This window comes from Mus caroli, unplaced genomic scaffold, assembly GCF_978045245.1.
Source record: "Mus caroli unplaced genomic scaffold, Mus_caroli_1 scaffold_1, whole genome shotgun sequence".
Lineage (NCBI taxonomy): Eukaryota > Metazoa > Chordata > Mammalia > Rodentia > Muridae > Mus > Mus caroli.
The window spans coordinates 129,634,285-129,659,088 of record NW_028227256.1 but is presented as its reverse complement, the minus strand read 5'-3'; the positions used below and the strand labels follow the sequence as shown (position 1 = coordinate 129,659,088).

Genomic DNA, 24,804 nt, shown 5'->3' with positions numbered 1-24,804 from the left:
TGCTACCCCCTACTCCACACCACAGCATCTCATGGGCTGCAGAAATAGGAATCACAATCAGGATTGAGCCAGCTTCTCTCCCACCCTCCCTCCAAAGAGGATGTCCCCTGAGTGACTAGTGGGAACACTTTCCCTTGAGCCCTAAGAGAAGGGAGCGCCCAGCTGGATCTGGCCTAGAAACATGAGGCCTCAAAGCAAGGGGAGCCATGGGTGGAGAAGACCTCATACCTATCTTTAGAGGATGCTGTGAAATTGAGGGAGGGGAGGTGTCTTCGACTCATGCTCTCCCATTCACTGAGATGCTTGGCCACATCTCACCCCCCCCACCCCCCATGCCCAGAGTTCCTAGCCGGAGCTCAGTGGGAGCCTCGGAGCTGACTTTGGTGATTGAGGGATGTAGGCTGGGTCTCACCTGCAGGATAACACTGTCTGGCTGGTGGAAATTAGGCGCACTCCAGCGGGCACTGGAGTTTTCCTGTGTAGCTGGCCACAAGCCCAGAAGCTTTCGACCACAGGTCAAGACTCTAAGACAGAAGGAGGGTAAGATGAGCCGACAAGCCGTGCCTACACTGGGGGTTTCTCTCCTGCTCTCTTGTCCCCAAACCTTTTCTAGTTGAAGCTTCTCCCCCACTCCTGTCCCTTGGATTATCCCACAGGCCACAGGTCTCACTTCAAGCTCTAGGAGGGCTCCCATGGCAGAAAGCCTCTCCGAGCTCACCACTCAGATGACCCTTTGGCAGGGGTGTCTCCATGCCTGGGTAGATGACCTCTGAAGTCCTTCTGATACAGGACCCGGTGACTTGTTACAAGGACAGTGTTTTCCCATGCCCCTCCCCCACCTACTAGGTTACATCAATAGTCCGGGTCACCAGCTCTGTGCATTGACTTCTCTACGGGGATGGGGGCCTCTGGGCTTCACAGTGAGCGCCATGTGGCCAACCCTTCTCAGGGAGTACCGAGTATAACTACCAGGCTTTATCTTCATTCCCCCTTGCTCCCTTGCAAGGCCAGAAGCTGTTCCCCTGGCGCTCACACGTACTGCCTGAAGTTGAAGAGAGGGGTAGTGACCCAACCCAGAGCTTCAGGCACCCGCTTCTGCTTATTTGCTTCCGAGGAGCCCCCAGGAGGGGGAACGGGCAGGGCATAGAGTGTGGCACACAGCAGAGTCTCCCGAGGTAGCCTGTTCACCTGCACTGGAAAGCAGATCCTAGGAAACAAGGGACCAAAGTCAACAGCCTTCGGGGGCTGGGGGCAGGGGGCGTAAAGTACAAGCAGAGAAGCAGCCTTCCACTCGGGTGTCACATATGTCCCTAGGCATGCCTCTCAAAGGACCAGGACAAGTCTCAAGAGCCTCCCTAGGAAGAAGCACCAGGCTCTCTGTCCCCCCTTTCCTAGCCCCAGGGACCCCCCAAAACAGGTGCAGAGTCATAGGAAAAAAAGAGAAGGAGCTTTTCAGAGTTCCCGAAGAGTGAGAAAGGAAACGGGCAAGGCCAAGACACGCATAAGCAGTGAGCGCTCAAGGCCAGATGTTCTTCATGGTCCACCCTGACTGGACTACACCCAGCCACACCCTCTGAGTTCAGGGTAAGGAGATTTGGGTGTGGGGAGGTGGAGAGAGCAGAGGGACTGGGGAAAAAGAGAGCCAGGCCCACCCTGTTACCTTTCCGGGAAGCTGTCCCTGGGCCAAAGTCCACACTGCCACACCCTCCTGGCTAGCCCAAGGCCTGGCTGCTTCTACACCCAAAGGGCACAGAGGCAGGGCCGCCACCCCCAAGGTCAGAGGTCACAGATAAGGCAGCCTCCCTCTTCACTGCCCCTCACTCCTGGGGGAAGTCTCCACTCAAAGAAGGCACTCAGCAGCCGCAGACTGGCACAATCCTGCTCTGCCCCAGCTGCTTCTACCCTAGGGGCCCCACAGCTATAATTAGGGCCCCTTCAGCAGCCAGGGGATATGCCAGGCTGGGTCTGGCCGGAGGTGACAGAGCACGGCTGCTGGGCCTATTTTGAGAGCAAGCTGATCCCATGTCTGTCCTACTACAGTAGGAGGGAGAAGCAGCTGACCCCACAGCCAGGGAGACGAAGTTAGTCTAGTCATCCAACAAGAAGAAGAGCTGACTCGTGGTATGGCCGTAATCCCAGCTCTCGGGAGGCTGAGGCAGGAGGACTGCTGGGATTTCAAGGTCAATTTAAGTCGGCATGAGTATGAGACCCTGCCTTGGGAAGGAGAGGAAGGAAGGAAGGAAGGAAGGAAGGAAGGAAGGAAGGAAGGAAGGAAGGAAGGAAGGAAGGGGCAAACTGCCTAACTGAAACCATAATACAGAGAAGCAGGCAAGGCCTCCCCTTTCTCAGGTCTCAGTGTATCTGGGATTCCAATATGACCTTCCTAACCCTATGCCTCGGCTTGGTCAAGGGAACCACTTCTTCTCCTGAAGAGCTGAGTATTCTGACCTAAGACATCCTCCTCTTGGTGAGCCATTCTCCAACACTATAGCACTGGGACTACTGGGGATGTGAGATGTGCTGGGTGGGGCTCCTGCTTAGCCACTCACAATCTTGGGCATCTGAACTGACAGCTCGGCCCTTGGCACGCTCACCAGGAGAAGAGCGGCCTATATAGTTTGGGTTCTTTCTGCTGTGCGATATTAGTTATTACTCTGGACCTGGCTGATGTGACATAGATAGCATTTTCACACAAATATCCCCCTGGGCATTAGTCACTGCCAGCCACCTGCAACAGAGAAACAGGAACTGAGAAGGTCAGAGCTTAGATGATGAGGACAGAGAAGGAGAGCGCATTTGTTTACCAAGCAGTAGATGGTGGGCCAGGTTTGGTCTCTTTCCCTTTCTCAGTCTATCGCTCCCTCTCTCTGTCTCTCTTGTCTTATCTCATTATTTCACTTAGGCTGGTCTTGAACTTGTAACAATCCTCTGGCTTTAGTGTTTTAAGTGCTGGATTACAGGTGTGGCACCCCGTGCTCAGCTATCTAAGTACTTTCCTATTTATTGGTTTGTTTCATCTTTGCGCTTCTCATGAATCTAGGCAAACTCTCTACCACTGAGCAAGTTGTTTTCTAACAACTATGCCAAATCTTGTAGAGCACTCCTAGAACTGCCTCCATTCCAGGCTGTCTGTCTCCGGTACCATCTACTGAGGATGGCTGGCTCAAAGTTGAGTCCAGACCTTTAGCACATCATGCCTTTTCCCACATGCCTTGGCCTTCATTAAGAAGGACTAAGAGGCTTGTGTGGCGGTGCAGGCCTTTAATCTCAGCACATGGGAGGCAGAGGCAGGTGGATCTCTGTGAATTCACGGCCAGCTTAGTCTACAGAGTGATTTCCAGGACATCCAAGGCTACATAGAGAAACCACCTCCCACAGGGCCTGGCCCTTCGTAACAAGGTAGAGATCTCAACCCTAGCATGGAAGGACACCCACGTGGGAGGCTGGGCTGTGTCCATACCTCATACTCTGTCAGGGACCAGGTCCAGTGCTTAGTGAGGATAAAAGTCTCAATGGAGACTCTTGACCTTGGTATTCCACTGAACCCAGGTCTCACTACATCGTCCAATCTGCCCTCAGGTTCACAGCCGTTCTGCCCCAGTTTCCTGAATGCTGGTATCACAGGCCTCGCTTGCTTCTCAGGAGCCCCTTCATGCCATTACCTTGTCTGCAGGGGGTCAGGGCGTTCTACTGTTTGTTAGCGAAAGCTGTACTTCATTACTGCTCTAAGAATGACCTAAGTGTGAAGACAGGCTATGCCTTCCCTCTAGTACCTTTATAAAACAATCTACCCAGACCCTTCAACTACTTATTTGAGAATCCTCCATCTCCCCATGGACATTCTTCTGTCCCTGCCACCTGCATTCCACACACTTACGCTGCATTTGCTGCTCTGTAAAGGAGGACTCAGACATGGTAGCCTGGAGAAGTGAAGCTTGGGGGTGGGGAGGCACAGCAAGCAAGGAGCTTTCTGGCTGTCGGGAGGGTAAATAAGGTCCAGCACAGACAAGCACTGGGGGGACAAACCTGCAATCCCACCCTTGCAGTCCCCTCACCCCTCATTTCTCTCCTTCCTGAGATCACATTATTGCTAATAAATGGTACTTCATGCCATCTTGTGATGGTGGTTACTGAATTCATAACCTGCCTCAAGGCTAAACAGGTGCTCTCAAGTCTCAGTTTGAGAGGCTGAGGCCCCGACAAGCTAGAGAGAGCATGGGATCACCAAGAGAGCCAGAAACAGAGCCTTATTCCTTGGCTCCACGCCCGTGCTTCCTCTCCTAGACAACCATCCCTGCTTTATCCATAATGGACAACCCAAGAGCCACCCCCACCACCCCCCATCCTTTTTGTAGGCATTGAGATGGGATCTCCTGATAGGCCTAGAACTTGCTATGTAGCCCAGGGTGGCCTCAAAACTATGGCCATCTGCCTCTGCCCCACTGAGTGCCGAGATTCTAGATTTGGTTTAATGCTGTTCTAGGGCTGGAATCCAGTGCCTTGCATATGCCAGTCAAGCACTCCAAGTTGTATCTTAGCCCCTTCTAAGAGAGTGGTGAGAGAAAGGGAAGTAATAAAAAAAAAATCTGAAGACCAGTTCAATGCTTTAAGAGAGGCAAGAGAAAAACAAGAAAGGTATTTTTAAAAACAGCAAGTAATATTTACATGACCCATTATAGAGTATAAAGGAGTTTTATGGGTACTTCCGGTTGGGTGTTCCTAATAACTTGAAAGGTAGAGATGACATGTTTGTCCCCAGGTAAGAGTCAGGAAATGACTCGGGAAGCTGGAGGATCTATCTGGATAAGGAGAGCTATGGAACCTGATTTAACCCAGGCTTGTGCTCAGTGCCAGGTCTGACTGTCTACTGCTCCAGGGCATCCCTGAGGGAAGCAGGTTAGCTGCAGCCATCCTGGAGCTGAGAGTGGCCTTACTGCTGGTCCCAGACGATGAGGTGGAACAGGTACTTGGAGAAGTGAGCCCGCCGGGTCTGCAGGGGGCTGCAAAGTTCCTTGCCACCGTGGCTGAGGGAGCAGGAGAGGTAGAAATCTTCATAGCTGCAAAGCAAGCAGAGCGGTCAGTATACCTTGCCCTTCACACCAGCCACACCAGCCTCAGCCGCCCTGACGACAACTTCTATTTCCTCTGGTAGACTTCTCTTCATCTCTGGAGGATGCAGCATGGGGTCAGGGTGAGGACGACCACGCCAGGCTTAAGGAACAGCAACCTGATCAGGACCCCTAGACCCCCAGAGTTTTAGGCACATGCTGAGTACAGGAGGTTTGGTTTTTTGGTTGGTTGGTTGGTTGGTTGGTTATTTGTTTCTTTTTTTTTTTTTTTTTTCTTCGTCATTTCATGGGAATGGCTGTCTAGCCTCTTCCTTATAGTCAGCCACTGGTGTGTGTGTGTGTGTGTGTGTGTGTGTGTGTGTGTGTGTGTGTGTGCAGGCAAGGAGGGTGGGGGAGGAAAGCGACATATGCTACCATGAATACCAGCACATGGGGGTCCCTGTGGCTCATGACAGGTGCCTGACAGAAGAGGTCAGAGAAGGCCCCTGTTTCCCAGGCTGCCTCCTTTGTTCTGTGCCAATCGCCCAGAGGAATACATTAAGTGAGAAACAAAGAAAGAAGGGGAAGGGGAGGAGAGGGGGGAGGGGTTGGTAAGGGTGGGATGGGGCCAAATGCCTATTCCCCCAGGCCCCAGGACTCTGGGGACCCAGAAGAAGAGCTGAGGACTACCAAATGGATGTCCTCCTCCACCCACCCCGCAGGGGAACCCCAGACAAAGGGTCACCCCCTCCCCGCCACCCTCATTGTGCATCTGCAGGGGAGTGCAGCCATTGGTGTGGGCCACACTCTATCTGGGAACTGGCCATCTGTCGCTTGTCTCCCTCAGCTGGCTTTGGATCTGGAGGGGGCAGAGAGGCCGAGGCAGCCAGGGCTGGGGGACTGGCGGGTACTTATCTATCTCCTAGGGGACTTTCTCTCTCTGAGATGGATACAGACTAAGGTCCCCTCCAGGTACTAGGCTCATCACCTTAGTCCTGTGGCACCAGAATGCCACATAATAACCATCCTAACATAGAGGGCCACAGTTAGAAGAGAAGAAGCCACCAGGCAGCGGAGCTCCCCCGACCTCCCAGGCTTCCCAGCCCTAGCCCTTGCCCTGACTCACCTGGTAGCCCAGATGATGGGAATACGGTGAGTGCCATAGACAGTGAAGGCCAGGGCCCCAGGGAAGTGGCAGGCCTCTTGAACCAAATCATGCTTTCGGCTCCCAGGCACCGCAGTCTGGAAGTCTGCGTTGAATGTGCTGCAGTACAGCTCCACCAAGTCCAAGATGGCCGCTGTCAAGGCTTCTACCACCTTCTCTGTGAAGCGGGGAGGTCAGAAAGGAATCTCATTAGGACTCAATAGGGGCCATTCGGTTGCCATGACACTAGCAGTATGGGACAGCTTGGGACAGGGATCAGCCAATTTCTAATAGCTGTGACAAAGCTTACCCATGTGTGGAGAGATGGGAAAGATATGGGAGCGTGCATTAAGCTCATCAAGAGATGCCCAGCTTTAAATGCAGGCCTTATCCAGACACTCAGCATCATTTCGTGCTACAACGTTGTTATTTTTTAAATAGTCATTTTCTAGGGAGACAGCTCAGCGGTTAAGAACACTTAGCTGCTCTTCCAGAGGACTCAGGTTTGGTTCCCAGCACCCACATGGCAGCTCACAACTCGTAACTCCAGTTCCAGGGGCAGGGGTTCAACATCCTCTTCTGATTTTTGTGGGTATCAGGCACGCATGTGCCACGCAGACTTATATATAGGCAAAATACCCATACACATAAAATAAAAACAAATCTTTTTTTAAACAAAGACTTTTCTTGACAAAAACAAACAAACAAACCAAACAAACAGTGCTTGGTGAGCTTGCACATCTCTAGTACCATGCACATGTGGACATACAGACACAGACAGACACACACACATACGGGGGAGGGGGGGAGAGAGAGGGAGAGAGAGAGAGAGAGAAAAGCGCTAGAAGAAAGGCTGTTAGTTCCTAGAAGACTTTAGAGGACAATTTACTCATCTGTGAAGTCCAAAGATGGATTCATTTTTTAAGAAAGCCAGTGACGGGGCTGGAGAGATAGCTCAGTGGTTAAGATCACCGGCTGTTCTTCCAAAGGACCCAGGTTCAATTCCTAGCACCCACATGGAATCTCTCAACTGCCACCAGGATCCAACATCCCCACATAGATAGGAATACAAGCAGACAAAACAACAATGCACATACAAAAAAAAAAATTTGAAAGAAAAGAAGAAAAGAAAAACTGGAGACACAGGCTGTAGGACGGGGATCTGTTCAAGATTTGATGTGAAGACTGCTAGGGAGAATCCTTCCTCCCATCTCCCAAGGCTCAGTCTTAATTGGAAGTGCAAGGGGTTGTGACTGCCAAGAAAAAAATCACAGCCTAGCAGGGTGAGCTTCTCCATCTGGATTGACAGACAAACTCATCCCTGCCCACGCCCCTACCCCAGCTCACCGCTCTCTCCCAGTAACACCATAAGCCCGATTAGCAAGAATAATGAGAAAAAGATCTGTGGAAAGAAATATGGGCTCCAGCTGTGTCCACACCTCATATGGAAACACACACACACACACACACACACACACACAGCCAAGAAGGAAGAAGAATGTAGGCTGAGCTGACAGCTGGCAGGTTCCAGCCTCTCTGCAGCATCCTTACCTCGGTTTTCCCTCACACTCAACACGCTGGGATCCTGTTGGGGGAAGGAAGAACGAGGGTCAGACAGAGCCTGGGTCCATTTTTATTGCCAGTTGGTAGGGCTTTTCACAGCTGTGCTCATCTGGGCCCGGCAGGGCTGAAATGTGAGGAGCAGAGATTCCCCAGAGAGGGAGGGAGTGATGGTGTGTTCCAGAACCACAGGGTGGATGGAGTAAGCAGATAAAAAGTCATGCTCCCCCTAAGGAAAGAGCCCCGCAAGGCTGGGGAGATCTGTAGTGCTAGCTCGCCTGCCCTTACTGCACACAGGTCCACTGAATCCCTGGCTCTGGGGATCCCCTTCCCTCCTTGGTTTTGCACCCTCCTAGATAAGCAAACTCTCAGGCAAAGCCTTTCTAGCCTTGGCTCATGTGGTTATTCCCGTGAGGCTGAAGCTAGCCCAACCTCTATGCTCAAGAGGAGGGACAGGCCTGGCACCCATTTCCCAGGAGCTCTTTTGTCTGAACTGCTCACACATGAATGACAGAAGTGGAGAACCTTTCATCTATTTTTTTTTTTTTTTTTTTTTTTTATTTCTCTCGAGACAGGGTCTCAGTGTGTAGCCCAAGCTGTCCTGGAACTTGCTACGGAAATCAGCCTGGCTTAACAGAGATCAGCTGCCTCTGCCTCCCAAATTCTAGCTGCTTAAGAGAGCCTTTTTAGTAAAGTGGCCACCAGGTAACGTGACAAGCCACAGCCCAGTTACCCAAGAACGCCACTGTCCCTTCCTCACGCTAACACCTGAGACTCCGTACCTTCTGGATTTTTGGCTGCATGCGCGAGGGGCAGGGAGGCAGCTGGTTGAGAGCGCTCGTGATCTCGGGAGTCTCCACAGCAGCCAGAGCATTGCAAATGGCCTTGACAGACTGGACCACCCTGTCAGCCTTCAGTGGGAAATCCCCCTGTGGGAGGCCATACAGTAAGGCAAGTGATTCAGCTCTCTGCCTCCCCACCAGCCCAGGTCTCAAGACTGTGCTAATGACTCTAAGGAGGAATTGCAGGAACCACGCTTTATTTGCTCTGAGTGGGCCACAGGCACACTCCCCAGTCTGTCGGCCACAGCCCGGAACCTTTTATTCCCAGTCTGCAGTGAAGTTTATCTCTGTGTATACACAGGTCTCCGCCAGAGGCCTAAAGTGTTAGGCAATCAATTGGCAGGAAACAGCAACGAGGCGAGAGAAACACAGTGAGGCCCCCACTTGCTTGTCCAGACTTCTCATAACTCACTATAGAATGTCCAGGCCGAGCCGTCGGGGCCACAGACATGCTGCACTCCCCCATGCCCTCCACACTTTGGCTCCTGGTGCTTTCTCATCAGAAACCTCTTCCTCTGACTGTGACTACTTGTGACAATTCAGATTAGGGATGAGGACACCTACTCCTTCACAAGCCCTCCCCCCTCCCAACCCCCGTGGCCATCCTCTTGTATCTAATAAATAGCTTTTGATGAACACTCCGTTTCCCTGACCGCACAAGCTCCCTGAGGCTAAAGCAGTCTTGGGCTGTGCACCTACCTCGCTCGCCTCTACCCAGCCTCCAAACTAGCACAGAACACTGTAAAGTGGTCAGTGCCCACGCTGTTGTAGAAGCTACTACAAAACAGGTTCTAGTAGTGTGTGAAAGGTGAACGAGACACACCGCCCCAGAGGAAAGAAGCTATAACTGAAAATTGATCTGAGGAGGACGGGGATGGTTATTTTGCTTGTTTTTTTGTTTGTTTGGTTTGGTTTGGTTTGGTTTTATTTGAGACAGGGTCTCACTATATAGCTCTCGCTAGCCTAGAACTCAATGGGTAGACCTTGAACTCAGAGAGGTCTTGCCTGCTTCTGCCTCCCAAGTATTGAGATTAAAGTTGCGCGCAACCTTGCCTGCCCAGGGTTTTGAATTTTGAAGACTACTTTCTTTTTTTTTTTTTGGATTTTCGAGACAGGGTTTCTCTGTATAGCCCTGGCTGTCCTGGAACTCACTTTGTAGACCAGGCTGGCCTCGAACTCAGAAATCCGCCTGCCTCTGCCTCCCGCGTGCTGGGATTGAAGACTACTTTCAAAGAGCACTGCTTTAGCTTCAAGGTATTTGGGGAAATGGCTCCAAGGCTGACACTTCCATGTAAGGCCAGGAGGGAAAGGGTCTGGTTGTCACTTTCCTGAGGGTGTGTTATCTATGTCACAGGCTCAACAGAACATCTTAAGACAGCGTTCCCATGCACTTTGGACAGGAAAAAAAGAAAAGCCTGGGCCACAACCCTTAGCTTGGAGATGCTCTACTTCAGAGACAGCGATCAGAGCCCACCTTTTGACTTTCACAGAAAGAGAGAGCACCTTCTCACACACTTGCCAGCTGCCCCACAGCCAGATGTTTGATTTTTTTTTTTTCCTTTGCTTGCCCAGAGCCAGAGGAATGAAAAGAGGTGTCACTGACAGCCTGCCATTTGCAGGCAAGGAAGGAGCTTCCAATAGTTCCTCTCTGATCAGTCCCAGGGTGGATACTCACATCAGCCAGCAGGAAGGCGTCCACCTCATTGTGGTAAGTGTCAAACAGAAGACTCAAGGCCTGCCTGGGGATACAGGGTGAGAAAAATCACAAGAGAGATCACAAAAGATTCACTGCCCTGGAAGACTCACACTCTCCCTTCCCTCTCTGTTGATGATCAGATCCTGATGTGAAAGAGTTCCCACTCTTTCCATGCATGCCCCATGAAGATGGAAAAGGGGTCCTTTCCTCATGGCTACCTCTCACCTAGAAAAGGACAGAAAACGTACTGGGGCGGTAGTTCTCATTCTGTGGATCTCAACCCCTAATAGGGGTGGCACATCAGAAACCTACATTAAGACTTTTAACAGGAGCTGGGTGTGGTGGCGCACGCCTTTAATCCCAGCACTCGGGAGGCAGAGGCAGGCGGATTTCTGAGTTCGAGGCCAGCCTAGTCTACAAAGTGAGTTCCAGGACAGCCAGGGCTATACAGAGAAACCCTGTCTCGAAAAACCAAAAAAAAAAAAAAAAAAAAAAAAAAAAGAAACCCTGTCTCGAAAAAACAAAAAACAAAAAAAAAACCAAAGACTTGTAACAGGGGCTAGAGAGAGGGCTCAGTGCTTAAGAGCACTGACTGCTCTTCCAGGGGTCCTGAGTTCAATTCCACCACAGGGTGACTCACAATCATCAATCATATATAATGGAATCTGATGCCCTTTCTGGTGTGTCTGAAGACAGCTTAGGTGCACTCACAAACATTAAATAAATAAATAAATAAATAGGACGTGTAACAATAGCAAATCACGGTTACAAAGTAACAATGAAAGAATTTTATGGCTTGGGGTCACCACAGCATGAGGAACTGCATTAAAGGGCAATGCCTTGGGAAGGTTGAGAACCACTGGCAGGCATAGAGGAAAGAAAGGAGAAGTGTCCTGGGACAGGGGCATTCCTGACAAGTTTCTGGACATTTACGAGACTCTGTCATCCTAGCTGGAAGCTGCCATCCCCTCACAGTTCCTGCTTGGACTCCACCTAGGTGGTACCCACTCTCACCTGCTGATGGTCTGCTTGACTGGCCTCTCTTGGAGATGGATGAGGTAGTTCAAGGTGGAAGGGCTCTGGTCGTCATTCACCTGAGGGAGGGAGCGAGCAGTGCCCTGGTCAGGCAGGGATGACGCCCTTTCCTCAGCCCGGGATACCTACCCCACTCCCTTAACATGTTCTGTATCACCCTCTGCCCATTCTACCTGCCCAGGTATGTACAACTGTCAGCCACTTTCGACACATACCGTCCGGGCCAGGTCGCTCCGGATAGCCTTCTGCTCCATCAGCTGTAGCCGGATGCTGATGTCAAACTTGCGGCAATACTGGATATACTCATGGCTTCCCAAGGCGTGCTTACTGGAGGGGTAGGGGACAAGACCATTAGTGCCTTAGGGACTCAGTGGGAGGAAGGATGGATGCTTTAGCTTGGGGAGAGACAACACAGGGAGGAAAGAAGGGAGGGCAGAGGGGAGATGGGGGAAAGGCCTATGTTGTAACCCTTATCCTTTACCCAATGGAATGCCATGGTAACACTTGGGATCTTTCTGAATAAAAGCCACCCACAACACTTAGCACTTCCCCAAATAATGACTCTCTGGCTCATTTCCCAGGATGATGTAAAGAGTTGGGGGTACAGAGGGACTTCTTAGGGACAGGTTGCTTAAATCCCATTTTCTTGGCTTTGACAACCAAGCAAAGATGGGCTGAGCGATACAGATGCCTTTTTTTTTGTGCTACTCACTAAGGTGCTGGGGACAGACAAAGCAATCGGACCAGAGTTCCAGAAATTTTATCCGGAAGCAAGTTTCATCCCACCCTCCCTCCACCAATCCTGGGAGTCTTCACACTTTCTAAAAGGTAGGAGTGGCTCTCACTGCTCGGCACCCACACAGGAGACCCCCAGTTCCTAGGAAGCAGCTTGCTGATCCCTCTGCCACCCAACCTCTCCCCCTCCTCCAAATCACACCTTAATCTGAAAGGAAACCCACAAGAAAGGGCTGAACAAGCACCGCTCTGGGCCAGGCCCTAGCATCTGAGTATCAGAAGCCGGAAAAAGACTTCCTTCCTCCGCAGAGGTGGGAATCTGGACTGGAATGGAAGGGGATGGAGGGGAGCAGAAGGGAAGAGGGATGCAGAGACTTCAAGTACAGGGCCTCGGGGCCAGACCAGCCTAGACTTAGAGGCTCTCCACATCCTGAGGGAACCTGGCACCTGCACTATGAGCTCTGATGGGCTAAGGTTTAAGTAAAAGTGAAGTATGGTGTGGGGAGGCTAGACTGTCAGGCGGGGCGGGCCTGCGGGAGGGTCTGTGAGGAAGGAAGAGCGAGAGCAGTGGTAGAGAGGGGGGAGGTAGCAGGAAACCCAGCCTCCCTTAGGACTGTCTCAAGGTTCTTATCACAGAGCTGCCTGCATCCTGGAGCAACACTCCCCTTCAGTATCGGCCCCTCCAGCTCAGTGAAACAATCCCGAGGGCTTCCTTGGGAACTAGCAATTCTCTGGAAACTCCAGAGGGCCCTTTCCACCCAGGACCCAGCACTATGTTTTTATGCACAGTAGATGGTTAGAGCCAGAGAGTCAAGGCCCCAGTGACTTCTACTTGTTGGTGAAAGGGTTTCTGCTGTGCAGCACAAGTTGGGGTCGGAGTGAGGGGGGCGTGACCCAAGGACCACTCACTGCCTTGTGTCATGTCACAGGAAATATTCCACTTGACATTCCTACTACCTCTGAGACTCCAAGGCTCCTGGATTTGGGAGTCTACAGGGAGAATGTGGCATCTGTATACTTGGGAGTCCCAGGAGTCCTCCTCTGGGGTTGGTTCTTTGTTGCTGGTATCCACTGACTGCTCATGAGGTCCTCTTTAATTCCATCCCTTCTGTCCGTCTTTCTCTGTCTGTCTGTCTGTCTGCCTGTCTCTGCCTCTGCCTCTGTGTGCATGTACACACACAGATGGAACCCAGGGCTTCACCCATGCTAGGCCTCATCTCTAGCACCGCTACATCCCCAACACTGGAGAGCAGGCTTCACAGCTGGTCAATGGAAAGCCAGAACTGAGTGTAAACTGTTTACCCACGATAGCCCTGGGCCCAGCACTGGCACTTCCAAGAGACCCTGCCTTCCAGGACCTCTCCCTGCCCCTCTAGCAGAGGGAGGCAAGAATACAGTGAACACATCATGGAATGCATTTGTGGATGCCCTGGAATTATATGACAGGCCTGGTTCCTTTCCCTCAGCTTCCAGATGAGGATACAGAGGCCAGAGAGTGGCCACTATCCCTAATGCTGACACAATCCGTCAAGAAATGAATCTTTAGTTCTATCAATCCTGAGCTCTAACCACAGACAACTAAGCTTCCATCTAGATTTGCTCCAGGGAAAATGCGCACAGGAACCACTGAGGGGGGGAGATAGAGGCCTTGTCTGTCTCGTTCCTCCAAGGGGGACAGGGATGGTGGGCAGCATGGGTGGAGGTCAGCAGAACTCCTGATGTTTGTTGCCACACCATCCTAGCCTTGGGGTGGGAACCCTGCCTACCCCACCCCAGGTTTCCACAGTTCAGGGTAGTGGAGAGGGCTTCTCTTAGCTGGTCCCACATCACACTTTCCAGGGAGGCTGCTTTCTGTAGAGGGCACTGGCTGAGGGAGCTGGAAGCCGGCCTAGGGGGAGGCTAAACAGCTGCATAGGCCAGTGGAATTAAAGGCAGAGAAAGCCACGAGAGCCATTGTGATGTCTCCCTTTGGTTCTATACGGGTATTTCTGCCCAGTGGCTGCATGCCCTCTAGAGTAGGAGAGGCCACCTGTTGCTGCCCCTAACCTGCCCCCACATTCGATGCACGTCTCTCCGCAAGCAGAAGCCTGCACACAGAGACGACCTCATCTTTGCTTCATCTCAGCTCCAAGCTCTTTCCACGGCAGATTTTGGCTCAGGATCCGGCCAACCCAGCTGGAGGATGGAGCTCCCGGGGAAAAGTGCGACGTGGCTGAGAATGTGCCCAGAAAGAGAGTCCTGACTGCGGGGCTAGGGAAGAGCAGCAAACACTGAGCCAAGAACAGCTCTCTAAGAGCCTCCCTCGTTCTCCCAGCCAGAAGGCAAGTGTCACCTCAGTCTCACAAGGCCCGGGCTCCATTCACTCACTTTTGCAAGAACTCCTCCAGCCCACAGGGCTTCAGCACAAAGTCGCCCACGTCCACTTCCCTCAGCTCATCGTGGGTGTAGCAGAGGGTCTGGTGGATGAGCAGGTCCACGGTGGAGGAACCTGGAACGGGTAAGGCAAAAGAGCGAGGGCAGTGACATCGGGCAACTGGGACAGACCCTCTCTACCTCGTTCCTTTATCACCAGCCAAGTGGTCTCTAGAACCCATCGACAGTCAGATAAGCTTGGGGTGGGAGCGAAGTTACTATGTCCTCAGACAGCTGTCCTTTCAGAAAGGTCTTCATTCAGGCGACAGAGTGAGGTGAGAAACAAAGTCCCGAATAGTCCTCCCTGCCTCAGCTCTAGGGCCACTGGTGTAACCCCGACTAACTCACAGTTGCAGGTAAAGGTGAGTGGCTCCCGGAGACTGTCACACAACACTGTCACCTTCAGGTTGACCTCATCCCCAAGATGCTCTGGGCTTGGGGTGACAGTGCTCCAGACACACCCAGTTAGGGAATAGTCCTGGATATCAGAGCCCGTTCGAAGGCTGTATAGGAAGAAAGGAGGAAGGACTCGCTGTATCTTCAGAGGGTCGGCAGGGCCCCTCGCTCCCAAAATCCCACTGGCTTTTCTGTCCCAACTCAGCTGAGCCCCCTGACCTGTGGGCTAGGCTGGGGCAGAGGGATGGCAGCCCTGGGGCTGTAGTCTTTCTGGTCATCTCTGCTACAGTCACAAACCAATCCCCACAGTGTAACAGTAGCAAGAGCTCAAAAAGGAGTTTTCTACACTAAGTTTAAAAGAATTTAACCAATAAGTAGTTAGCAATCTATTTCCTTCCTCTTCCGTACATGGGAAGTTTTTTCCTTCACTGAGTGGTATGTTTGCTCCTAAGGCCAGCTGAGGGTCAAGGTCTGAAGTGAGAGGACAATTAGACTGATCAAGGTTTGTGAATTTTACTAAAAATGTGAACGTTTCTGTTGTTTGTTTGTTTGTTTTGTTTGAGACAGAGTATCACTGTGTAGCCTTGGCAGGCCTGAAACTTGCTATGTAGACCAGGCTGGCCTGAAACTCATACAGATCCACCTGCCTCTGCCTCCCAAGTGCTGTACCACCACGCCTGGCAAACTTCTAAGATTTCATAAAAACCTTCAGATGCCTGCAAGAGAAGGGTCCCACTCTGGAATTTTATTTACTATAGCTCCTCCTCCTTCTTAAAGGAACAGGTAGCTTCCTCTAGAGACCCAGAATCCTCCCAACCACACACACACTCACTCACTCGTGCGCACGCGCGTGCACACACACACAGGAAACCTCCCCCCCCCCCATCCCATTCTTCAGTTCTTACATATCCAGCATGTGGCAGAATGCAGCAACTTCCTCATCTCTCTCCTCTGAGACCTCAAACAATTCGTGGCCATTGGTGACAGTGTGGGGCCGAGAGCCCACCTTAAAAGGAAAAACAGCTGACTCAGCATTTCCCCCTCTCTGGAATTCTTTCTCTGAAGGGCCTCCCAAGATGTGAAACCACAGCCTATTGTGTAAGGGCTTTCAATGTAGCATTAAAATGAACACACACACACCCCACATGAAATCCAGAAATATATTATCTGCCAACCTAGGACACCAAAGACCAAACTAAAAAAGGATTTGAAACCTGGGCTAAGAACAGAAGCTGTAGCAGTGGACAAGAGTGGTCAAACCTGCTCTGTGAGGGGTACATGTCTGACCAGCTCAGTGTGGCCATAATCTGGCAGAAAGTAACACAGTGCTGAGAGTCACCATAGGCAAAGCCTGTCATGGGATGGCTCCCAGAGACACTGGGGTGAGCTGAGCTAGGTTAGGCAGGTGGTCAGCCCAAATGGTCCCCAGAGAGGCCTGGCCTTGGACAGCCAAAGCACTGGAAACCAGACTCTAAGACTGAGCTCATCGCTAGAGGTATGGCTCGGACACCTGTAACTTCTCAGGAGGAAGACCAATGTGTCAAAGCAGGGCTCTGGGCTGGGAAGAACCTGGCCGGGCTCCTTTGTTAGGCTTCTTAGAGGCTTGCTGGTTCTAAGTGGCTATGGCTACAGGCAGCCTGCCCGCATCAGCCTCATTTCCTCTCCCAGAACACGCATGTAGTACTGGAATCCTTAGACAAGGCCCCAAACTATCTCCCATTTGGGGCGGCTCTAAAATACCCAGGAAACTGTCAAAGGATCCCCAAGGAAGAACAAACGAGAAGCTAGTACTGATAGGCCTCACAGGCCTGCCCAGGGCAGCGGCCCAGGAATGAGGCTTTGGCTCCATGGAGTCCCAGGCTACATCTGGTAAAGGCAGCAGGTTCTAACAGCTGCTCTGGGGAGGAATGGGGGTGTCTGATGCTGTGGTTAGTGTGTGCCACCTCACCTCCCATCACCCCTTTAGCTGTTCCTATGCCCTCCCTGCCCCTCCAGGGCAGAAGGCAGCAAACTCTTCAGTGAACATTCCGACTGCAAGTGTCCCTCCCTCTGGTCACTCTTGCTCCCCTGGGTGTGTGTGGGGTGGGGGTGGCAGTACATGAAGAAGAAGGCAGCAGTGGGGGCAAGTTGGCAGTGGGGGCAGTTGGCATGTGAGGCCCTGGCTTTGCCAAGCGTATGCCTGTGTTCCAGACCAAACAATAGTACCACTGTCAGCAATTAACCTATGAGAAAGAGTCAGGGAGAGAAAGAGGGGCAAGAGAGGCAGGGAGGGAGAGGGACAAACAGAATGGCCACTGAAGGCCATTTCATATCCTTTCTGTACCATTCCCTGGCACCATAAGAAAACAAAAGCCACTTACGTTTGCCCGGCTGGCAGGCCCTGGTGGCATCGTCCGATGCTGGTCGGGGGAGTCTGCCAGGCAGAGGCTGGCAGCGGGGGTACCAGGCTGGCATTTGGAGCTAGCCCTTTCCAGAGATGGCTCAGTGGGCCTGGGATAAGTAGGATCCTTCCGGCCGGAAGCCCGGCGAAGGCGGGGTGGGGGTATAGGAGCGGAGATCAAGGGGTCTCCCCTCCCAGCAGGCTGTGCCCCTGCCCCGAACTGAGGTGGGGGGGACCACTGCCGCATTGCGTCCCCCACCCGAGACTGGCAAGAACTTTTTGCTTTGCCCTTGCTGCTTCAAGGAGACTCCCGGCCAGTTCAGGCTCCCTCTCAGTACTCTGATGACACATGAGATGGGGGAGGGAAGACAAAGGTGACTACCACCTACCCCAGCTGCCCGACTCTGTGAGCAGTCCCAGCTCTGTGTGATGAACTCTCCCAGCCCTATAAATAGCAGGAGCAGCCCCACCTCTGAGTTGAGCCTTTAAAAAGCCTGAGCTCTGGAGTTGCAGCTCACCCTGATTAGGCTTTGAGGGACTGTCTCTGCAAAAGCAGAGGAAGGAAGGACCGTGCAGCTGTGTAGAGTTGGAATTGATCCCTAAGGCTGGACATGGGGCGGGAAAGCCCCAAGGCACTAAGACAAAGGGTAAGGAGGAAAGAGGGCTGGAAAGAGGGGTGGGCTGTAAACTGCTACACAAGTCTGAAGCTATGGCGCGGACACCTGGCTTCTGGGAGCAGGGTGTCCAGAAGTCAAGGGTAAAATAAGGTGGCCTTCAGGTCCCTTCTGGAGATACTCCTGACACTTCATGGGCCAAAGACATATCAACACACATATGTGTGGTAGCCATCTGGGATGACATGAAGAATATATAATATGTTATATATATATACACACATACATATATACACACACACACACACATATATATATGATATATGTATATATATCATATATATATAATTATCATACTGTCAGGCTTTTTCTAAATATCTTCACTGAGGAAAGAGTGAGGAAAGACAGATAAAAGTAAACGCCCCCACAGTATGACCGCACTTACTGCCCTTGAACTATATACTTTTTAATGGCCAATCTCAAACGTGTCACATATATTTTTATCACAATAAAAAGCAGTGAGGAAGGGAGGTTGAGAAGAAGAGGGAGGAAGGGAGAGACTTTGGAATGAGACCAGCGTCTAATACCAACTCTGCCATCTCATGCTGTGTGGCTTTGGGGCATCAGACAGGGTGTTGTGGAGATCTGAATGGGGTCACAGACCACTAAACAAGTAGCTAATGCTATGAGTGCTATGAGTGGTCATCAGGGCCGAGCAGTGGTCAGCAGGGCAGAACCTCAGGAGACAGCCAGAGTGAGCTTGGTGACTCCTAACTCCGTCCTTACTTCAAGAAAGAAGTACCTATTGGCTTCAAAACTCCCGCCCCTAAAAGGGCTCTTTTAGCCATCAAGCTGAAACGTAAACCTAGAAAAGGAACCAGACCATTCCTGATGTTCCTGGCCCTGCCTTCCATAATAAAGCCTAGCTTGGATCCCTCCCCAACCCCCACAACAAGTGCCCAAGGGCCCCGAGGGCAGAAGGGAAGACTAAAGGGCAAGTGAGATTTTGCAGATCTGAATTGCAATGGCAAAGAGAAACTAGTTTATGTTCTGAACGAATGCACAGGAAGGTCCTCACCGGAGCAGCAGAAATCCGTCGGTTATTGCCAGGTGTTGCATTTTTTCGGTTGGCATATCGAGAAGTATAAGTTCGAGGGGGCACCTGAGGGGGCATTGTCTTGCTCCGGGCCACAGGTTTCCCAGAGGTGTCCTTGTTGAAGTCCAGGGGCCCTCGGCCCTCCTTCCAGCCCCTGGTAGCATCAGACGATATCTCTGAGTCGTAAGTGGACTTCAAGTTGAGCCTGGTAATTGCATCATTGATGCCATCGTAGTCCACAGACCCCAGCGTGTGTCCCTGTCCCCTGCCATCAGGCAGCTCTCCCTCTTCTGGGTCCTGGGCCACTAGCAGTTTGTCAGGTGGATGTTCTGCCGAAGAGAAACTGTTGATGTCATTAGGCTGAGAGATCTTGGAGGGTGAGGGTGATCCCTTTCTAGGAGGCAAGGGAGGGGCATCCCAGATAGAGACACGAGGAGGGAGAGGAGGTGGGGATAGTTTCTTGCAAGAGCCATCTGTGTCACCTGATCCTGGAGACAAAGAGCATCTCCCCTCTGAACCATCAAAAATATAGAGATAGTCTCCAGACAGGGAGCCCTTCTGCCAGGGGTCTGGGCCAGGCTGTGGATCCTGGGAGGTAGAGTTGGGGAGCCCTTCTGGTGGGGAGATGGAGTTGTAGTTTAGGGTGGGATCAGAGCCAGAAAGACCACGCAAGAGCTTGAGGTCGGTCCGCCTGCCTGCTGGCTTGCTGTAGAAGTCCAAGACTGGCTCATCCCAGCTGATAAGAGAGGGTTCTGTGTTCTGCTTGGCCCTGCTCTCCTCCTTGTGATGTCGGAGCCGGGAAAGAGCATCATACTCCATCTGCAGGGCTTCGGCCATAGCCAGCTCTTTGCGGCTGATGCCCACCGACTCCAGGGACTTCCAGTGCTCCCCATTGCCCTGAGTGGAAGACATGATGAGGGTGGGGGGCACAGGAGATGACAGAGCCTTCTACTTCCTGCCAGTGTCAGGCCTGGAGGGCAGGTACATGCTGTCTTGGGACCTGGAGGCAACAGGTAAAAACGCAGTTTAGTTACAAAGCAAGACTTATCAATAATCAGATACTGTGACAACAAAGTGACGTAATTCAGGCCAGCATCCATTTCCTCAATGCCCACAACAGAGGTAAAGAAACAGAAAGACAGAGGAAAAGAGAGACCCGGGCAACTTTACTGTAGCTATCCAGCCCACCTTCTATACGCCTCCACCTCTGGTTCTAATTCCTATCCTTCTTTCCATCATGTGTGCTCCAAGGAAAGAAAGAGGTCCTTGGTTTATTCCTCTTAACAATCATTTATTTGTTTGCTCTTAGGGGAAGGTATGAATGCCACGGACATATGTGGAGATCAGAAGACAGCGTTCACGAGTCCTTCAAAAACAGGTACTTATCATCAGTAAAGGGGAGGCAGGGTCTCTTCAGTCAAAGAGGACAGTTGTCTAGGGCCAGACTCCACAGGAAAGTGTCTGTCTGTCCAGCATGCATGACGCCTTGGCTTCCATTCCTAGCACTGCCTAAGTCAGTGGTCCTCAACCTTCCTAATGTGTGGCACTCTGATGGAATTCCATCAGAACTGTGGAGGTCTCAATACTTCCTTTACTACAGCTCCTCATGTTGTGCTGACCCCAACCATAAGATTATTTCATTGCTACTTCATAACTGCAACTTTGCTACTGTTATGAATCATAATGTAAATACTTGTATTTTCCAATGGTCTTAGGCGACCCACATGAAAGGGTTGTTTGACCCCCAAAGGAGTCACCACTCACAGGTTGAGAACCATTGGCCTAAATGTCTTTCAAAAATTAAGGTTAGGTGTGACAGTGAGATGGTTTAGTAGTTCAGGCTGAGGACCTGGGTTCAGTCACCAGATCACCTGAGAAGACAGAACCCAGTCCTGAAAGGTGCCCTTTGACTTCCACGCACACGCTGTGGTGTAGCATACCCATCCGCACTCACATACTTCTATTATATGTGCACATAGTAACAATAACACAGTTAAATATTTTTTAACTAGAAGGGGAGGGGTTCTATGGACAAGGTTTAGTGGTAAAACATTGACCTAGGAGGTGCAAAGCCCTGGGTTTGAGCCCCAATGCCATATGAAAAAAAAATTAAGCCAGGCATAGTGGCACAGGGTATAATCCAAGCATTCAGGAGGTAAAGGCAAGCCAGGCATTCCTAGCCAGCCTGGGTGACATGGGAGATGTCCCTAACAAGAATTAACAAGAAGGGACTGGAAAGAGAGCTCAGTGGCTGAGAACATTGACTGCTCCTGCAGAGGACCCATGTTCAGTTCTTAGCACCCATATGGTAGTTCACAACTATCAGTAACTCCAGTTCCAGACAACCTGATGCCCTCTTCTGAGCTCCCAGGGCAGCAGCCACATATGCGGTGCACATATATACACGCAGGCAAAACACTCATACACATACAATAAAAGTACATAAATCTAAAAGTTAAAATTAGCAAAAGAAGCAGGGCCATGGTGGTACACACCTTTAGACCTAGCACTCAGGAAGCAGAGGGAGGTGGGTCTCTCTGAGTTCAAAGTCAGCCTGGTCTACAGAGTGAGTGCCACGGTTAACTCAGAGAAACCTTGTATCAAACCAAACCAAAACACCCAAAAATTAGCAGAAAAGAGGGGCCAGGTCCCATGCAGTCATACACAGCTAGTGGGACGTAAAGTGGCATAACCACTGTGGGAAGGGCAGCTTCCAACAAAGGCAAGCATAGCACACGTCTGCGTATGACTCAGGCACATAGCACTACACAGACTTGTGCACAGATGTTAAATACAGGACTGGGGCTGTAGCTCGTTAGTAGAATGCTTGCCTGGCGTGCACAGGCTCAGTTTGATACCCGTCACTACAAATAGGTAATACACAATGCAGTACAAAACAAAACAATAAACCTCAAAGAGTGAATATAGATGCTTTGCTTAGAATATTCCTGTGGTGGTTTGAATATGCTTGGCCCAGGGAGTGGCACTATTTGGAGGTGTGGCCTTGTTGGAGGAAATGTGGCATGTGAAGGTGGGCCTGGAATCTCTTTTCCTTGTTGCCCGGAAGACAGTCTTCTAGCTGCCTTCAGAACAAGAGGTAGAACTCTCAGCTCCTCCAGCGCCATGCCTACATATATACTGCCATGCTACCCGCCCTAATAATAATGGACTGAACCTCCGAACCTGTAAGCAAGCTCCAATTGAATGCTGTCCTTGATAAGAGTTGCTGTGGCCATGGTGTCTGTTCCCAGCAGTAAACCCTAACTAAGATAATCCCCAAACTGGAAATGACCCAAATGCCTACATGGCAATTCTTTGGAAAATGTGAAGCCTGGTGGGGACTGGGCTTAGTTAGTAGCATGTTTATCTAGCATACACAAAGCCCTGGGTTTGACCCCAGAAACACATACAACCAGGTGTGGTGAGACACACCTAGGATCCCAGCAGTCAGGAGGTGGAAGCAAAAAGATCCTAAATACACGGTCATTCTTTCTCTGTATCGCCCTGCTGTCCTGGAACTCACTTTGCAGACCAGGCTGGCCTCGAACTCAGAAATCCTCCTGCCTCTGCCTCCCAAGTGCTGGGATCTAAGACGTGCGCCACGACGCCCTGGCTCAAGGTCATTCTTAATTACATAAAAGGCTTAAGCCCAGCCTGAGCTCCATAAGGCCCTGTCTTTTTTTTTTTTTTTTTTTTTTAAGATTTATTTATTGATTATATGTAAGTACACTGTAGCTGTCTTCAGACACTCCAGAAGAGGGCGCCAGATCTCGTTACGGATGGTTGTGAGCCACCATGTGGTTGCTGGGATTTGAACTCTGGACCTTCGGAAGAGCAGTCGGGTGCTCTTACCCACTGAGCCATCTCACCAGCCCCAAGGCCCTGTCTTAAACAAATCGAAAAGTGATCCATCTACATATGTATCATCTAGTGCAACTTAGCAATGAAAATGAATGAATTATTGACAAATGTAGACTCGTGGATGAGTCCCAGATTAACTCTGTTGAACAGAACCTGCCAGACAGGAGTCCGGGTCTGTCTCCCGGCATTTACAGGAAATTTCTGCAAATGCAAATAGAAAAACAGATGGGATCTTATCTGCGGAAGAGAGGGAAGGAGTACCAAAGCCAGACCGGAGCTTTTGGGAGCAATGAATATGCTCATTATCTTTTTTTGGCTTTTCTCTCCAGCCCTCCCTTTCTGCAGAGATCACAACTATGGCCCATGCACGCCAGGCTAGCACTTTACCACTGAGCCATGCCTGCAGCCCATTCATTATCTGGCCGGTCGTCGGTGATATCATCCGTGTGTTCATATGCCAAACTTATCATGTTGTACACTTTAAATATATGCTGTTTATGGCATGTCAATTAAACCCCAGCAAAATATAAATGTACAACATAGCTCTACCTAGCAGACTTTATAATTACTCAAAGTTCAACGACAGGTGAGACAGGTGAGAATCTGCCAAAATATTGATGATCCCTTGGCCCTAAGGAAGCCAGATAGGAACCTCAGGCCAGTTGTCTTTAGATGCAAGAGCCTGCCACTCATTCCGGGGTTGGTGTCTTCTGCTTCTGAAGTCACAACAAGAGCTGAGATGGGCCAGGCGTGATGGCGCACACCTTTAATCCCAGCACTCGGGAGGCAGAGGCAGGAGGATTTCTGAGTTCGAGGCCAGCCTGGTCTACAGAGTGAGTTCCAACCAGCCAGGGCTACACAGAGAAACCCTGTCTTGAACCCCCCACCCCCCCCCAAAAAAAAAGAAAGGAAAGAAAGAAAAGAGCTGAGACAAGGTTGGTCTGTCGCGTGGCTCTCAAGCTGTACCTTAGAAGGACAGGAACTGTTCAAAGCTCCATGCCCACAGGCTCTCAAAAGGTTCTGAGTTCATTGGTCTGTGGTAGGGTAATGGTATTTAATAAAAATAAATAAAAGAGTTTCCTAGGAGATCCTAGGGCCTGTATGTCTGTGGTTGGGGGTTTGGAGCAGTCGCTTCATCCTGGAAGCTCACGATTACACAGAAGTATCAGTATCATCAGATAGTATTTGTTCTACAGGGCAGCCTCACACTGGGGTAACAAACTCACGTGGCATGTTTATTCCTCATGACCATAAAGTGGAAAACAGCAATAAAGTAGTTCAGATAGCACTTGTGTGTCTTTGTTTAGTTTTTGTTGACTCTTGTGTCTCTACAACTCAGGCAGGTGAACTGTGTAGCTGAAAATGACCTTCAACTCCTGGGTTTCCTGCCTTTACCTCCCAAGTGCTGGAATTACAGGTGTGTGCCACTACACCAAGGTGAGTCTAGTTATGTGTGTATGGGGTGTGTGTATGTGTATTTGTGGGTGGTATACGTATATGAGAGTATAAGTGGTGTGTGTGGTGTGTGTGTGGGGGTTGTTGGGGAACATGTGTGCATGGGATATATGTATGGTATATTTGTAGTGAGTGTGGTGTATTTGTGGTATCTGTGGTGTGGGGTCTGTTGTGGAGGATGGGAAGAGTGTATGTGTATGTAGTGTGGTGTGAGTGTGGTATACATGTGTGAGTGTGTAATGTGTGTGTGTGTGTTGTATCGTGTTTGTGTGTGTGTATGGAAGGATAGAAGATAGGACTTTGGGTTCTACCATCAAGCCACATCCCCAGCCCTATCAGACTCTTGAGTGGCAAGTTCCACTCAATTCAAAATAGGAGACAGGTCCTCCCTCAGCGGAGGTGCCCTCCCAGGACCCTGGCAAAGTTGGCCAGAGTCGTGGCTGTATGTAAGGTGTGATTACTACCGCTCTCAAAGTCCCCAAAGATCAAGGCATCTGTCTGCTCATTTCTTCACTTGCTGATCTTTCACC

General features: G+C 50.8%; 1 protein-coding gene and 1 long non-coding RNA gene across 4 annotated transcripts in view; one reads left to right on the top strand and one right to left on the bottom strand.

Moving 5' to 3' along the window:
* Window positions 1-24,804, bottom strand: part of Pik3c2b (phosphatidylinositol-4-phosphate 3-kinase catalytic subunit type 2 beta) — a 63,429-nt gene that overhangs the window by 23,655 nt on the left and 14,970 nt on the right. Inside the window, exons 2-14 of one of the 2 annotated variants that reach the window (XM_085841102.1) lie at window positions 18,941-19,958; window positions 15,774-15,874; window positions 14,821-14,975; window positions 14,428-14,548; window positions 11,541-11,652; window positions 11,305-11,384; window positions 10,270-10,333; window positions 8,535-8,681; window positions 7,744-7,777; window positions 6,175-6,370; window positions 4,935-5,057; window positions 1,040-1,207; window positions 413-524 (exon numbers count right to left, since the gene is read on the bottom strand). In XM_085841102.1, the coding sequence (XP_085697228.1) occupies window positions 413-524; window positions 1,040-1,207; window positions 4,935-5,057; window positions 6,175-6,370; window positions 7,744-7,777; window positions 8,535-8,681; window positions 10,270-10,333; window positions 11,305-11,384; window positions 11,541-11,652; window positions 14,428-14,548; window positions 14,821-14,975; window positions 15,774-15,874; window positions 18,941-19,870 (2,343 nt within the window). In that variant the 5' untranslated portion in view covers window positions 19,871-19,958. Of the gene's footprint in view, window positions 1-412; window positions 525-1,039; window positions 1,208-4,934; window positions 5,058-6,174; window positions 6,371-7,743; window positions 7,778-8,534; window positions 8,682-10,269; window positions 10,334-11,304; window positions 11,385-11,540; window positions 11,653-14,427; window positions 14,549-14,820; window positions 14,976-15,773; window positions 15,875-17,228; window positions 17,654-18,940; window positions 19,959-24,804 lie in introns of those variants that run through there. The other variant, XM_085841104.1, reaches the window with a different exon arrangement.
* LOC147006122 (uncharacterized) lies at window positions 17,783-24,297 on the top strand. Of its 2 annotated transcripts, none has more exons than XR_015047774.1 (3): window positions 17,783-17,895; window positions 20,268-20,336; window positions 24,159-24,297. It is a non-coding gene; the product is annotated as an uncharacterized LOC147006122 (long non-coding RNA). The 2 variants fall into 2 exon arrangements; XR_015047776.1 differs by lacking the exon at window positions 24,159-24,297 and adding an exon at window positions 23,149-23,338.